Source organism: Doryrhamphus excisus, linkage group LG8, assembly GCF_037039965.1.
Source record: "Doryrhamphus excisus strain RoL-2023G ecotype Guam linkage group LG8, RoL_Dexc_Guam_v1.1, whole genome shotgun sequence".
Lineage (NCBI taxonomy): Eukaryota > Metazoa > Chordata > Actinopteri > Syngnathiformes > Syngnathidae > Doryrhamphus > Doryrhamphus excisus.
The window spans coordinates 18,366,902-18,384,210 of record NC_136364.1 but is presented as its reverse complement, the minus strand read 5'-3'; the positions used below and the strand labels follow the sequence as shown (position 1 = coordinate 18,384,210).

At 39.7% G+C, this 17,309-nt stretch overlaps 2 protein-coding genes across 3 annotated transcripts; both read left to right on the top strand.

Annotated features, from left to right (window-relative positions):
- The first annotated feature begins 486 nt into the window (after positions 1-486).
- crybb1l3 (crystallin, beta B1, like 3) lies at positions 487-4,156 on the top strand. The gene is made up of 6 exons (XM_058079882.2): positions 487-608; positions 933-1,006; positions 1,096-1,214; positions 1,773-1,905; positions 2,309-2,451; positions 3,348-4,156. Exons 1-6 carry the CDS (start codon positions 527-529, stop codon positions 3,514-3,516), a joined length of 720 nt encoding a protein of 239 aa, XP_057935865.2. The 5' UTR covers positions 487-526; the 3' UTR covers positions 3,517-4,156.
- Positions 4,157-5,652: 1,496 nt separating this feature from the next.
- On the top strand, positions 5,653-16,322 carry unc119a1 (unc-119 lipid binding chaperone a1). Of its 2 annotated transcripts, none has more exons than XM_058080641.2 (5): positions 5,653-6,171; positions 12,538-12,651; positions 13,586-13,676; positions 15,178-15,350; positions 15,435-16,322. In XM_058080641.2, the coding sequence occupies exons 1-5, from the start codon at positions 6,048-6,050 to the stop codon at positions 15,545-15,547; spliced, it is 615 nt and encodes a 204-aa protein (XP_057936624.1). In that variant the 5' UTR covers positions 5,653-6,047; the 3' UTR covers positions 15,548-16,322. The 2 variants fall into 2 exon arrangements, with proteins under 2 accessions (XP_057936624.1, XP_057936623.1); XM_058080640.2 differs by having other exon boundaries at positions 5,656-6,171; positions 13,583-13,676.
- Positions 16,323-17,309: the final 987 nt, after the last annotated feature.

The window sequence follows — 17,309 nt, the reverse complement described above, 5'->3', positions numbered from 1 at the left end:
ATAAATATTCAAATAATACTGTAATGTTATTATATTATACTATTGTAAGACTCATAATACACCGAAAACACAAAGCTGAGATGCAGGCTGTTTTATCCTTGAGGAATATACAAATATTTGTGCATATCTACATGGGTTGGTTTAGAAAATGTAAAAGTGGCCAATCACCATACCCTGTGGATCATAATGGCACAACCCGTCTGGCGCAAAAAGTTAGTTCTCGAGCCTTCACGAACCTGCTTTACCAAAAAGGGACCAAAAAAAAGACTGGAGATGAAGCCAAGAGATTAAAGTAGTGAAAAGATGCTGAACGTGACCGTGTGTGTGTGCGTGAGAGTATGTTTAACTTTATGCTGATGACAGTGAATGTCCGTTCTTCTAACAATAGAGCTGCACAACAAAACAGTCAGCCAAGTCAGCACGACTTGTCCGCCACAGATAAGCATGGTGACCTTTGACCCCTGATTGCAGGAGCGGCCAATGAGGACTGAGCAATCCTCCCTCTGTACTCTGGCAGTGGATGTAAATGTATATATATTACCCTCTCGCTCACACAGTGCCCATCACTTTCTCCATAGGTCGACCCATTTCTGCCTGCCTGTGTTACAGTAAGTTTTCACTGTGGAACCTGCAGAAAATAGCAAAAAGGATTAGTGCTGTTTTTTTCTTCTCATCAGCCTAGAGTGAGCAGATGGAATATTGTCATGGGTGTGATTTATTACACCGGGGACGTTTTGGCAAATAGGTTTTTCTCTGGCTGGACAAATTGGAGAGGTTATAACTGGAAACTGACTGAGAAGTCCATTAAGATGAAACCAAGATTAGATTGCATTGGTGATTTAAGCGTTAAAAACAAATAGCTTGTTTTTTTCAAGTAAAAGTGCATCCGGAATACTATTTAAGTGTATGTGTTTCTCCCTATTTCTCCGTAGATCTGATCATGTCTCACTCGGGTGCTCAAGGCAGCATTGGCAGCCACTCTGCCATGGGGCTGCGTAGTCACAAGGTAACTACGTAAAAGACACACAGATGAGGTCAGGGTGCAAGCTAAATATTCCAAAATAAATCCCTTGTATGCTTGTTTTTTTTCAACAGATACACCTCTTTGAATTTGAGAACTTCCAGGGTCGGAGGATGGACCTGTTTGGAGAGTGCAATAACCTGTGCGAGAAGGGTTTCGAGAGAATCGGCTCCATCCGGGTAGAGAATGGACCGTAAGTCATTAGAACTGCTGTCAAGATAGGATAGCAAACTGCAGTCAGAAAACGAAAATCACAGCCCACAAATGGCATCAGATGTGTGTTTACTTCCTACAAGCAGTTTCGGATCATTCCGGTTCACTGTCAACATCCGTTTTGTTCATTTTGGTCAATTTATCGTTAGCCTGTGATCTCCCCCTGTGTATAGACCCAGTCAGCCATATCGAGTCAGTCCGTTCACTCATGTTCACATTCGTTCCGCCTCAACAGTGCAACAACACGTGATGACGTACCGTGAAATCTGAAGTATTACGACCCTCCGGATCAGACCGTCTCAGCTCCCCAGTCCGGCGTTATGAAATTGACCGACAAATTGATGGACACACCGCTATTGCCTGTATTATCGTATACCAGTCATATTATTCAGTCAATTTGATATTGAAGATCTAAGAGTATGGCCCCAGGTCCTTAACTTTCTGAAAATTTGGATAGCAAAACAATTAGTGGTAAAGTACAGTCCGTTGTAGTAAAAATAGATGTCATATACGTGTTGTCTTGTATGTCTCCATGCAGTTGGGTGGGTTTTGAGCAGCAAAACATGAACGGTGAGATGTTCATCCTGGAGAAAGGAGAGTACCCCCGCTGGGACACCTGGTCCAACAGCTATAGGTGTGACCGCCTGATGTCAGTCAGGCCAGTCAAAATGGTAAGTTCAGGAGAAGTACCGGTACATACTGTACATATCTACAACATGTGCATTTCCAGACGCAGTCAACGATATGATACATTTAAGACAACTTAGCTTGGCTGAGAACTTGATTAGCACATTTTTTCACAGCCTGGGGGCTCTGGATTCAAATCTAAGTGTGGAATTTGAATGTTATCCTCTTGCTTGTGTAGGTTTTCCTCCCACGTTCCAAAAACATGCATGTTAAGTTATGGTTGAGACTCTAAAATGTCCATAGTTGTTACCGTGAGTCGGCCAGTCTAAGGTGAACCCAAAGTCAGCTATGACCCTGAACACGATGGATAGATTTTTGTTCTTTACGTATTCATGTTACATGACGTAAGACACACACTAAACCATGAAGTGTTGTGTGTGTTTTTAGGATCCTCAGGACCACAAAATTTGCCTGTATGAGTGCACAAACTTTGAAGGTCGGAAGATGGAGGTGTGTGATGAGGATATTCCAAGCCTTTGGTCTTACGGCTTCCAGGACCGCGTTGCTAGTATTCAGGTCACTGGTGGAATGTAAGTATTTTCTTTTCTAAATGTGTCTAACTATGAGAAAATGACGTGTAAAGATGAACAAATTGTTTCATGTAGAGTACACAGATTTTGTTAGGACTACAAATTTGTACTCTATTGACGCAAATATTGTATGAGACCACACTTCTTTTTCAAGATCACCTTTTTGGGAAAACAACTGATAGATTGTAATGGTAAAGGTAATGGTTTTATTTCATTTGAACATGCATCAGATTACAATTGAGTGCATCAATTGGTAGTCTGGTATCTGGTAGTCTCCATCTGGTAGTTTAACAATCCGTAGCTGTTACATTTGATCACTTCCTGCTTTCCTAATATATTTTAAGGTTTTTTTTTGTCACGTACCGAAGTATGAGGTGACATGACCATACAATGTCATAATGGGTACCATAGTAACTGTCAATATAGTGATATATATACATGTAGCATGACTGGTGCAAGACTCTTCATCCTTGTATTTAGCAAACATCAACTGCTTAACTTGTAACAAATAGAAAATCACAAACAACAGTTTTGCAAACTAGCCCAACATATCAGCCAGTTTTATTTTTATCCTGGTGGTCTCTGTGGCTTCAGGTGACCGGTGTGACAGGAGGAAAAGCTCTGCTTGTTTGGCGCCGCCAGTTGCTTTGCATGCATAAAACTCTAGATGATGAGTCTTTTTCAGTTTAATATTGGCACATATGTAAGGTGTTGATGTTTAATTTAAATCCATAAGTGTGTCACAACACCTCAGTGTGATGCACTGCAGTCAGCATGACTGATAACAACTATTTTATATTATTCTATTCTGATTTTATTTAATTTTCTTGACTTTCCTTTATGTAAAGGTGTATTTATGTTATGAGAAGCAATTGACATATTGATCTTCTTCATAGGTGGGTGGCTTACCAGTATCCTGGCTACCGTGGTTACCAGTATATATTGGAAATGGGCGCCTACAAGCACTGGAATGAGTGGGGAGCCCACCACCCTCAGATCCAGTCCATTCGCAGGGTGAAAGACATGCAAACGCACCGCAGAGGCTGCTTCGAGATGAGCGCATAGACTCGGACAGGCTTCCGTTGGCAAAAAAAAGGTCAAGCTTATCAACTAGCAGGACCTTTCAAATTCGTGACCACTTTCCTGCACAAGCAGATTGCTTCTGAATATTGTTACTGATTTTGTCAGCACAATTATGGGAGTATATGTGAAGTTCACAAACTTCCAGAGTAGCTGTACTATTGGTAAAAAAAAATTAGTAGGTGGCAAATGCTCTCTGTCTCCAGACCTCATCCGAAAAAGATCATGTTTTCTTCATAGTTAGCCGTTTGTGTTGAAAATATGTTTCGGGGCTATTTCAACCCTTTTATTGCATTTACTCACACCTCTGTGTTCCAGTTACAATGATGCCAGTCAGCTTTACACATCACAGCAGTCTCCCTTAGAAAAACATAGTATTTCATATCAACACTGGAGGTATCGTGTCATGACATCCACACAGGACCTCCGCTCCAATGACATGTCATCATTGAACAAGAGGAAGCGTGGATATGCAGGATTGTACTTCACGCAGACATGATCACCTTTTGGCTGGTCCACTTGAGCTCATCCATGGGCCCGTCAAGAAGATTTAGATTTACACCTTCTCAGGGATGCTGGCATCTGGAAACTTTCCAATGGAAATAAATACACATTTTAAACAGTACTGTTTTTTTTCTTCTTATTTTGTGTGATTCTGTTGCAGTGTGCAATTATTTATTTCCTTAAAATGTCATTCTATCATTGGCTTCACTATGTGAGTGAAATTACAGTCTCTTTTTCCCGTTGATAAAGTCTAGTGCAGGCTGCACGGCGGTCGAGTGGTTAGCGTGCAGGCCACGCTAGGAGACCCGAGTTCAATTCCACCCTCAGCCATCTCTGTGTGGAGTTTGCATGTTCTCCCCGTGCATGCGTGAGTTTTCTCCGGGTACTCCGGTTTCCTCCCACATTCCAAAAACATGCTAGGTTAATTGACTCTTAATTGTCAATAGGTATGAATGTGAGTGTGAATAGTTGTTTGTCTATATGTGCCCTGTGATTGGCTGGCCACCAGTCCAGGGTGTACCCCGCCTCTCGCCTGAAGACAGCTGGGATAGGCTCCAGCACCCCCGTGACCCTCGTGAGGAAAAAGCGGTAGAAAATGAATGAATGAATGAATAGTGCCCGTCTCACCTAACAATTACTGACACCTAGTGAATAACTAGGACTACTACATCCACGATATGAATTTTAGGCAATTTAGTTATTTTATGTTTAAAAATGTTTAATTTAGGCAAAATGTACATACAATTTACTTGTATGTGCATATATGTTTGAAAAAAATGAAAAAAAGCCGCAAACTTTGAACAAAAATGCGGCGAGCGATGACTGTAGAGCATTTAAGGTTCATTCTGATTTGTCAACCATAAGCCAAATATAAAATTGCTCAATAAAGTTGGTTTTAAAGGTAAACAACAGATGCAAAAATTTCACGAAAATAAAAATAAAGACTTTTGCACTGTATATATTGTATATACACTGTGTATACTGCATTACTAATAGATGAAATTGCTTATATGCTGTATGCTGTAATATCAATAACCAAAGGCACAAATTCCAAACAGTTAAAAAAAAACATCACAAAAATAATGACGCATGATATTTCCGAAACTTCAATTAGATAAACTCTTACGAATCAACATGTTTTGCTTTTTCTTTGTCTTTTTGCATATTCAAAATAGCGGCCCACGCTGCAGCCTCTAGACTTGTATGTGAATATATGAAAAACGTAAAAGCCGCAAACTTTGAACAAAAATGCGGCGAGCGACGACTGTAGAGCATTTAAGGTTAATTCTGATTTGTCAACCATAAGCCAAATATAAAATTGCTCAATAAAGTTGGATTTAAATGTAAATAACAAGTGCGAAAATATCACGAAAATAAAAATAAAGACTTTTGCATTGTATATACTTTATATACACTGCGTATACTGCATTACTAATAATGAAATTGCGTATATACTGTATATGATGTTAATACAGTATATTAAAAAGAAAGCTGAATAGCACCATCTGCCGGATTTAGTGGTGCACCGCCCCAGCAAAGTGTGTGCAGGTCAGATATTAAAGACATGTTTACCTGAGGAGCAGAGAAAGAGAGAGAGGGAGTGTGTAAAATGGTCACAGTGTTGACGAGACGAGTGCAGACTGCCAGGCGTGCTCAGTGCTCCCTCAAAGCTGCGGGATTTGGATTAAATAGCCTGTGAGAGAGCCGATGAGCCTTGAGCGAGTAAAGGAGGGAGGGAGCTAAGGGCTGATTGTGATCTTTTACCGGATCGAGAGGAGAAGGGGAGGTGCGAGACGCGGAGAATGGGCTATTTTGGACCGGGGCACTGAGCCTGTTCTCAGCACGGTGGCGGCGGTGGTGTTGTATTAAGGCAGCATTCGACGCAACCAAATCGCCTCCTGCGGCCACGACGACGCCGACGGCATCGCACGGCTCTCCACGCATCCTATCAGAAAAGCTCTTCGTTCCCGCCAGTGTGTTCCTGCTTCACGCGCAAGTGCTCCTCACCGGACATGAAAGTGCAGCAAGGCTGCAACTCATCAGACATGGGCATCCCTGTTACCACCGAGGAAGAACTGCGCAGAAACAGCGTCATCACGCCCGAGGATGTGCTTGGCTTACAAAAGATCACCAACAGTAAGTATAGTCTGTTCGAACCTGGCAACCTGGGACCTGCCGCTGCATGAAGATCAGTGGTGGCCATCTGTGACAGATATGATGCATTGTGCATTTATCCTGCAACATTTGCATTCAAATATGAATTCAGATGGTATGACAACAAAACTCTACACTTTTAGTATCCTACACAAACAGGACTAACAGCATATTGTACTTGAGTTCTATGTGACTTTACTTGTGCGTGGATCCTCTCCTCAAGACACTGTAACAGGTCCATAGACTAATAGATTAATCAATTACAGTATTAGAGGTCATCAAAAAGTCTGTGCAACCATTTGTTATTTTTTTCCTGACTTGAATCCCATATGCCTATTCATAGCGGTATTTATTGCTTTACTTATGTGTTTTAATATGGCTTATCCAGCCAACATAATAATTGACAACGGTTATTAGCTTATTAGCTTTGAAATGTTCACAAATTCTCATAAATATGTGTTCCACCTGACGAGGGGTACGTCATCTCCTCGGTGGAAAAGCTTTATCAGGGCTGTATCAGTGAGTTAATACTTAAATCAGTCATGATGGTGCAGTAATCTCTACTCATCACTAACGTGTAATCTGGATTACGTCAGGAGGTCTGAAACACCACGGACATGACACACCACAGGTACTTAATGCTTCCAGTGTCAAAATGTAGGACGTGAAATAAATAGTCAGTAAATTGGTCGGGATAGTTTTCACAACAATCGTCAGGGATGTTGATCCGTTTATGACCCGGGTAGTCACCCACAACAAGAAGGTCATAGTGGAGGGACCTGGCAGAGTAGTTTAAAAGTTCGAAAGACTCCAATGATGAGTGACAATTTTGGAAACAACCAACCACCACTTTGAGTAAGTTGGCTCAGTTGGTGGAGTAAGATGCTGGTTAGACCTGGCAGGCACTTAGCAGGAGCTTCAACCCTCACCTGGGGGACAGCCTTAACCATGTTGACATTGAGTCTGAGTGGGCCGTGTATTGTGCTTCTTTTGTTGAGGCTTTGTTGTGGTGCCTGTAGTGGCAGTAATCCCAGAACCAATTGGTAGTGAGGGATGCTGTCAAGTTGAAAAAGAAGTCCTAGTTGGACTTTTTGGTCCATGGGACTCTGGAGGTAGATGGCATTGGCAAAAAAACATGGACATGGAAGGAGTTTGGAGGAGCCATGGAGATGAACTTCAGAAAATCGTAACAGTTGATCAACAGAATGATCATTAGGTATGAGTGAGGGGGTACTCATGGTATGACAAAAGAGCTCCGGGGATACAAAGGTTGGGAAAAACTGGTCTGCAAACCAACAGGTGCCAGAAAGTCAGAGCTTTTCCTCTGGAGAGATGCAGTTGCGACACAAACACGCTGCCTTAAAAAACATTGTTCCAACAGGGTTCTTATTACAGTTGTCCCTCTTTTATCGTGGTTAACTGGTTCCAGACCCGACCACGATAAGCAAATTTCCCTGACATAGGATTGACTAAAAATAAAGTGAATATAAGCTACTGAGCTAACCAGTTAGCCTCCCCAATTCATTTATTATAAAGAAAGTGTTTCACACAAAGTGAGGAAGAAGGACAAGGAAGACAAAAACATACCACTTCCACACAGAATGGGAGGATAACCTTTTTTTTCATTCGATCTCAGCCATGGTCGGTTGGGCAATGTAATCTAATGTCATGTCTCAGAACATACTGATGTCTCGCGACCAGAATACTACATATAACTTCTCTTGCAATACTTTTTGACATGATTATTAATTAAGTTATTAATTTAGGAAAAACTGCGATATAGTGAGGGAGCAATATTACAACCCCGATATTATTATACTGTATTGTGGATTACCAATACCTTTCTAGTCTTACCATTGTTTTTTTTTTGGCTTTCGTTAGTTTTTCTACATTTTCGATTTAGGTTCCAAAGTACAATATACAGACAATTGGCCTTATTCAATAATAACTCTTTTTCTTCAGTTTGACATTCTTTGGAAAGTCAGCCAACCTCTGACCAATCACAACAGAGTAAGGGTGTTTGGAGGAGTAGGCTGTGAAGTGTTTTGGCCTAGAGGAGAATAATTTGTATATTTATGTAGTATTTATGTATCTCCCAGCATATTGCAGGTATGTGACACTTTATTTACAATGCAGATGAAAATTCTTAAGTACCCTTGTCACCAACTGTCACCAACAAAACCATCGAGTATTTTAGCCCCCCAAAGAAAGGCTATACATCTGGAACCGATGAACCGATCAGTATGCCTAAGCAAAGACATAATCAAATAATACTGGAAGTTTACTCAGAGATGCCTTATAATTTCAGTCCATCTAAAATATGCTTCTTCTGTATGAAAATTGTTATATTACAGAATACTATCAATAACCAAAGACACAAATTGCAAACAGTTCAAGAAAATATCACAAAAATAATGACGCATGACAATTTCACAAAACTTCAACTCAGCAGCATCAGAGGATTAACTCTGATGGATCAACATATGTTTTTCTTTTTCTTTGGCTTTTTGTGTACTTATTCAAATAGCGGTCCACTCGGCAGCCTCTTCGGGATTACGTCACATACAGTAGACTTCCCTAACGCTAGTCAATTTAATGTCCGAATGAAAAACAGCACGATCAGGACAGAATGTAGAAACATGATGTATCCTGGGAAAATAGGAAGTTCGGTCACCACTGAATGTGCGCTGTAGCATTTGATGGTCGCGTCATGATAATATTACCAGCTGCCCCAGACTATGGATTATTGTGACCTGCATTCAGAAGATGATGATGATGATAGGAGAGTCCGACAGAAGGGAATGTGTTATGTGAAGTCAATCCCTGCATCTGAAAGTCTGTAATTCTATGCTAATCTGTGGGATTAAAGCGCTATAAGTGGCATCGCACTTGCTCTTTAGGAGTGTCCCTTTGGTTACATCCTGTCGGTTTCTGCAAATCAAGTTATTTTTCCTCTCGAAAGGTGTCGGACAGTCTTTGCATGAAATGTATTGAAGTCAAATCCATTCATTCAGCAGATCATAACAATATATTGCATGCATTTGCTGCTAGCTAGTGCCAGGATAAAAAAGCTTGCTTTTTCTCTGTGGAAGGACGACAGTGACAAGCACCTTCCAGCTCACATACATCTCCACATTTCTGTATATTGTATTATCTGATCAGCAAGAATAATGATGCCACAATTACATTAACATTGCACAGGCTGTAAAAGATGTGGTGTATAATAAATGTTTCTGCAGCACCAGAATTCTGAATACTTAAAGTGTTTTTAAATGAGGGCCTGAAGTCTGAAGCACATGGCCATCACCATCTGGGGGGGTTATGGTGTGGGGTGTGGTGTTCTCACTTATGGCCTGAGTGAAACAGCTGTCCATGAAGTAGTGAGAGTAGAGCAGCAGTGAGTCTGTAGTTAGCGCTTTAACTCTTTCAAAAACATTGCTGCCTTACTGCACTTTAGATATACATAATTCTTACATCCAAAAAATGCTCACATGTCCAGTGAGTGCGCTGGTCATGCAAGAACTAGTACGGTTTCAGCTTCCAGGAATTGTATACTGAGTTTTGTAACATAGGGATGCATTATTATGCATTATCATTATTATGTGATGGTTGTGGCTCAATGGCACAACAATGGACCTCATGATCTTGTCAGAATATCTCCATGCATTCAGAAAAAAACTGCTTATAGCAGTCATTTATTCTCTTAATATTCATAATATAAAGAAATCTGGAGATTGCCTTGTGTTGTAAATGTCCATGTAAACACCTTCATCAACTCCTTGAAGTGAAACACCTCATTTCCATAGCCTCACTGCCTCCCTCGCCCGGAATTGCCTTTGATTTGCTGCTGCACACCAAGTTGAGCAGAGCAGCCAGGTGGATGAAGGCAAGGAAAAAGCTAATTCATCTGCCATACATATCATCAGGGTTGCTAGGTGACAACACTAAAGGAAACCAAGGAGCGCTTTTTCTTTGTATTAGTTTAGCATGACATATTTCTTCACCTTTATGCCAAGCGGTTGGTTGTGCATGTTAGAACACATACACCGCTTTCCGACCTTTAATACAAAAACTGTATCTAAAATTCTACACCTTTAAAAATGGTGCTGAGTATTGATCATTTGAAAAGAGGCTAATGGGGTAAAAGCATAGAAACGTCCAAACAATACAAAAACATAAACAGCTGGCCATAATGTTTTACAAAGTCAGCCAATTTTCTCTTGGGTATCCCACTCAGGTCTGACTCCCCTGGAAAAATTGATCATGAGGTGCGTGGTCTTGTATGTATATTTATCAGTTAGTATGCAAGATTCGGACTTCCTTCCGAGAAAGCATATCTTTTCCATGCTCCCAGCACAAACTGACTTATCAGTCAGTTTTTACATTGTGATACTTTTGTCGGCACACAGCACACATCTCATTTTGTAGCCACAAGCGACTGTGAAAAAAGAGCAGACCGTGGCTCCAAATGTCTAAGCTGTGACTACACTCCTGAACATTGAGTACATTGTTTCTTGGGTTTGCATTACACAATTAAAGCCAGGGAATTATGAACCATGTTTTTTTACTGGAAAATGTGTGGGTCACCAACCTCTAAGGGGGCCACTTTCATACTTTTTGTACCTTGACATCTTAGATTTTGTGTCATAAGTGACAAAGCAAATAACTAGTTAATAATTAATATAATTTCTGTTGGATGGACACCTATTTTGTAATGATTGCCGTGGAAAAGCTCATTAAAACAATAAAATGAGTGGTGGACTTTTGCATAGTACTACTGCTGAAACTACAGTTTCAGAACTAGCTATACATTAATTTGTTGGTGAAATTCCTAATAATCAAATATAGGTGCGATAATGTGATGATACGATGAGGAGGCTATTCATGCAAATGGATTATGGGGGCTGGATGAGGCCTGCGGAGTTCTAGGCACGGTGTTAAGAATAGAAGAGTCAGCAAAAGCTTATGATTTGGATTAGCGCCCCAAATTAAAAACACAGACACAAACATGATGCCGGCGTGTGATAGATATAACTTGCTTGATACCATTCTGTTTGAATACATATTTAACATATGCATTGGTATGTATTGTAGATGCTCTGTGTTGTCATGCAATGAATTCCGGTGTTTAGACTTGTGTGATGCTGCAGAAGACTAGACAGTGTAGTCTCATCAGTGGCGGGCGATGCATTTAGTACCTCGGTGATCAGTGATAAATTTGATGCTCAGCCAAATGTTACGAGTGTAAAAAGAACGCCTCTGTTATAAAGGGCTCAGACAAGTACGAGACTACAAAATGAACACTGTTGGGAATAAATTAGTACAATTTCATGGAACTAATACTACAATCTAAGTTATAAATGTAGGTCAGTGCTTTTGATAGTGTTTAGGCCAGCAGAGAAGGCCCGGACTGTACACCTCTGAGTCTCTTAGCTGGTAAGCTGCTCACATGCCCCCCTTCAAAAGTGTTGCAAGTCGGTGTTGTATTTAAGAGAGACCGCTCTTAAACCTCTTACAAAGTTTTTCAAGGCCAGAATAATAGAGACCTTGTGGGTTTAGGAGCAGAAACGAAAAAAATCAACATTCCATTGGAAGAAATACAGTATATTTTAAGTAGGCGTTCATAAACATGCATTAGTTATGTACTAATTATACTAATATTATATAAACATAAAATATTGCAATTGCTGCTAATGCAGTGGCATGCAAACACACATGTCCAATGTATTAGCCAAAATAGCTACCTTTAAATAGTCGGCTCTAAATAGCTACAGAATAGTGTGCTTTACTTTATTAAAACCTCTATAAATATCCTCAAGCAGGTGGCAAAATCCTATGTGGGCCATCTGCTCTCTAACCCCCCCACAAACAGTAGACCATGCAATGTGTGTGCATGTACACACAGGTGCACACACACTGTTGCTGCCCTGTGTGTTACACTTGTGTTTTGTATGTCTTTAAGTGTTGTGTGTTTAATTATTCATGTGGTCAAATGGATTACGTAACATTGGACTGGTAACATAGACTTTCCAAGGTGTGTGTGTGTGTGTGTGTGTGTGTGTCACTGGTCAGTCCATGTGATGGTAAAACACAATAAGCCTCTTACATTTAATCCTCCTCCCATGTTGACAAAGTAGCATCTCACACACATGTATACACACATAGTGTGGTTGTCAAAGAAGTTCATTCTAGATTTTTTTTTTTCCTGTGTAGATCAGAAAAACAGTCAATATGTGTGGGGTGACATGTGTCCTGTTTACATTTTTTGTGTTAATTGGGAACAATCAACACTCTGCATTACATTATTCTAGTGTATGTGAATACGGTCTTATTTCCTTTGTGTTTCAGACTACCTTTGTTCTCCAGAGGAAAACGTCCACATGATCGACTTCACCAGATTTAAAATCCGTGACATGGAGACGGGGACAGTCCTGTTTGAAATCACCAAACCTCCACTACCGGGTCAGCTCAAAACCTGCAAATCAGACCACAAAGGGAACATTTGTTTTGTGATGTTTCACTTTTTTTCCTTTTTTACATTGCATATAACGCCATGTATGACATATGACATGTTTTAAATTTTTAGTAAATGTATCAATTTAGAGAGGAAAACAGATTTGTACATATATAAGCCGCACATGTCCACGTCATAAAATGTCATTTTATGCCACACATGAGCTCTCAAGAAGGTCATTACTCATTATATAAAAACCTGGCTCACAGTGTCATCTTGCAAAAAAAACCCCGCTAAACTCATCACACTGCAACTTAACACTCAAAAGGTAGCCAAGAAATACACCAATAGTACCAATACGATATAAAACAACCTGCAATGCATTTTGTCCCAGCAAGACATTCAATTGGTAATGGCTGCCAGGGCACTGCAATGACATCGGCCTCCCTTGGGGGCAATGCAGTGGCCTGACAATTGCTTTGCTGGAACAAAATGCACTGTGGGGAAAAAGTTTCAATTGTTTATTTTTAAGCGGTATTGGTACTTGTATATTTCTTAGCTACCATTTGAGTGTTAAGTTGCTGTGTGATGATTTTAGCTTTCTTTTTAAGATGACACCGTAAGTCAGACTGACCTCTTGCGATTTCCAATGGGTTGACAAGCTCTTGTGAGTTCCCCTCTAGCTGGTGATCGGCTCGTAATTGGCTCCTGCCAAAGCACAGAATTTAAACGATTAGTAGTTACAAGTAAAGGAGATGTCACAAGATTAGAACAGTCATGAGTTAGCCACACCGCTAATTAAGGAGTATAAGGTATAAGCTTATACACCGGAAATTACTGTATATTTCTTGAAAATAATGGTGAACTGTATCTTTGGAAGCTCCATTGTTTATATAGTTAATCCTTCTTTAACTATGATTTCTTTCCTTTGCTTTTTAGCAGGGGGCAGAAAGCACTGTGACCCCAACGCTGGGCGCTTCGTACGATATCAGTTCACCCCAGCCTTCCTGCAGTTGCGGCAGGTCGGAGCCACGTAAGTCAGCGTTCAGTTCATGTGAGAAAAGATGGGAATAAAGAAGAAGAGTAAGGGAGAAAGAAATAAAAGCTGAATGATACACTCAGTCCTGCTGCTCCAAAGAAGAGTCAGACAGGATGTAGGAGGTTGTGTGGGCTGACAAGTGAGAACATACAGAACAGGCAAGCTGTCAATGTTGGTCAACGCAAAAAACAACTACAAGTTTTTAGCACACAATCACTGCCCGCAATATTAAATCCAGAATCCAGTACAAAAAAAACACCCACATGTAGGATGTCTGAGGAGATGAAAGTGGCTCTAGAATGGAGATAAAAGCATCCGTATGTTGATCTTCAACAAAATTGACCTAATGAGGGCTGTGCTTGCTCTTGCCTCATCAAGGTTTCCTCTTACCAGCAATAAACAGCACCACAGGGATAGAGTCAAAACTGGTCTGAATTAACAGAACACTCTAACCATACCGAAGCTAATCATGAAGTGTGGGCGAGATTGATTTTGGTATCAACCTGCAAATACAGGGCTAGCATTTCTTGTTTTTTAATTTTATTTGGGCTAATATATTAAACATTACAGTGCATTTCTTACATCAATCAAAATATAATTTTCCATTATTTACATTTGTATTCAACTATCTGATCACAAGCCCAAAAGGAGTAGGCTGAAGCAAAAGCTTATAAATGCTTTTTGCAAGATATAATCATGTTCATGCCACAGTCTTGTTTTCCCCTGTTATTATTATCATTGTAATATTATTATTGTTATTATCATTATTGTTACAATCTTTATCATTATTACCATTATTATTGTTATTATTATCACCATTATTATAATCATCATTAATATTACCATTTTCATCATTATAGTTGTAACAATTTTTGGATTTTTTTTATTATTATTTAATTTTACAGACTTCATTGCTTCTTGTAGAGTGCTGTATCATTCAACCTGTTGTTTTCTGAAATCCGCAGTATTTGTGCTTTTATTCTCAATTTATTAGCCTACTTTTTCCCCCTAAGTGTAACATTTAAATATCATTTTCTGGATTGCATGTGTCTAATCTTGTGCATTAAAAAACTTGAGACTGTGTCTGGACAGGTGACCAACTCAAACATCAGTTTCTTCTTGTTAAGCCCTACCTTGAAGTTTTTAGACGTGCTTTTAGTTTGTGTGTGTTAAAAAAAACAAGAACATTTTGATACTTGTCACAAGATTGTTGAAGGATTTTGTGGTTTTCCCTTGAATTTGTCAATCATGGGTGTCTCACAGACAAGTCGTTCTGGCTTTGAATTCAGCCTGGACTTATGTGGGGAACTACTCCATTTTCCTCCCACATCCCCAAAATATGCATATTAAGTTCACTAGAGACTCTAAATTGTCCTCAAGTGTGACTGGGATAGGCTCCAGTTCAGGATTAGTAGTACTAAATGACCAAATGAATGGAAATGCAATGGATTTAATGCCAAGCATTGAGCAGGTCCTCTTGTGCACGTATGTACAGGGTGGAGTTCACAGTGGGCGACACGCCCATCAACAACTTCCGTATGATCGAGAGACACTACTTCCGTGACCAGCTGCTCAAAAGCTTTGACTTTGAGTTTGGCTTCTGCATGCCCAGCAGCAAGAACACATGCGAGCACATCTACGAATTCCCGGCGCTGTCAGAGGACATCAGTAAGCACAGGCGCACACTTCACATGCATCTTTATCAAGATCCCATCGTGTAAATCCCAAATCTCTTGTGTTCTCTCTCCGAAGTGCATGAAATGATCCTACATCCTTATGAGACGCAGTCTGACAGCTTCTACTTCGTGGATAACAAGTTGGTGATGCACAACAAGGCAGACTATTCCTACAGCGGGGGGCCGTAGAACCGCCATTTTATCCTCGTCCTGCGTTAGACATTTCCCCACACAACTACAACTTCAGGATCACAAATGGAAGAACCCCAATGGACGGATCACTGGCATTAATCAGTCTCTTGTGTAGAAATATACATCGGTGTGTGTGCACGGTACACACGCAGCGTCCATACAGTACAGTACAGTACATATCAGTCAACCTCAGTGGGCTCCACTCGTTCATTAGATGGGCATTGTGTTTTATAGCCAATAATAGTGTTAGAGGCCATATTACTATTTGTCTTTACTGAGTCTAATATTTACTATATAGTTTGTACTACTGATGGATTCTATTTCTGATTGCACACTTGTGAGTGACTCAATTCAGAATGGCAGACAAATGTTGAATTTTTGTGTGTGTGTGTGCGTGTGTGAGTGTGTCATATTTTTTCTTTATTTTCAGGTTAATAGCGCTGCTGTGTCAAGAGTATTTTTCAAAGGAGTAGCCATTTTGAAGTGTCAGACAGCATACATACAGTATCAATTTTGATATTCAATACATGCACTATAGCACTGACCACTCTAAATACAGTTGCACTCAGAATTATACAATCCCCATTGTAAATTATTTTTATTTTGTTTTGAGTTTGCATTAAACAAACAAAATAAAGCAAAATTCACAATGAGGGCTTGATCAATTTCAAGTGCAACTGTATACATTTTAATTGCGATAAATGTAAGTAATTTATGTCAACAAATTTTGAAACTTCATCAATGCAATAAATATGGGACTTTTTTTCCGAAATTCTGTGTTTTTTATTCTCTTTCTCTTGCACAAACATTTACTTCAGTGGTTGCTGGAAGTATCCAACTAAATAAGAGTGTTTTGATTGCTGGACAAATGAGATGAAGCTGCACTGCACTGCACCCAATGAGCCTGTGCTGCCATCTTTTGTTCGAACTATTATACTGCAGTAATACCTCGTGTGTTTCCGTCTGCTACAATGAAAGCGAACGGATGATTTTCAGAATAAATCGAAGTTATTATTATAGTTTTCACTCAGTTCAGATGCATAAATAGTGTATGTATAGTGTAACACTATTGTGATAAGGGAACATAAAGTTATATTTCATTACATTTAATTGAGAAAAAGCGGTAGAAAATGAATGAATGTAAAGTGAAAATTGAGTCAAGATGGCCGCCCAGTAGATACAATTGATGAAACTCTGTACGTGTATCACCGATAGAGGAAAAAAAAACATATTCGGGTTATTACCATATTTCTCAGTATGTTACAGTCTTCTTTCAACTTGCTCTCACTTCCTAAGCCTCAAGCTTGAAAGTGTTTTCTGTAATTCCTCTTTTTTTAGCAGCTCACCTGTGTGGGTTGTTGTATGTCTTCCCCACTTCCTGCTTTTTGGTTGCACTTCCTGGTGCACTTCCTGGTTTCCAATGCTCTGTGGCTACTTGAATTTGGAACAGAAATTGTATGAGACAAACCCGATGAAAAATATGGGTAACAGTGTTCAATAATTATTATTATTAAATATTATTGCTTTGATTATACTATTTTATCAATATTGCCCATTAGTGTTTTATATGGCATTATTTTAATTTTTGGATAGAATGGACAACACATGCCAATTTTCTAAGAAAAGAATACAACAAATAATTCAAAATAATATACATAGGATTAAGTAAATATATATTAATAATAAGGGGGTTGCCAAATTAAAATATGACAAGATTTCTCATTCAGAAATTCATGTTCATGGGAACTAGGCCTGGGAC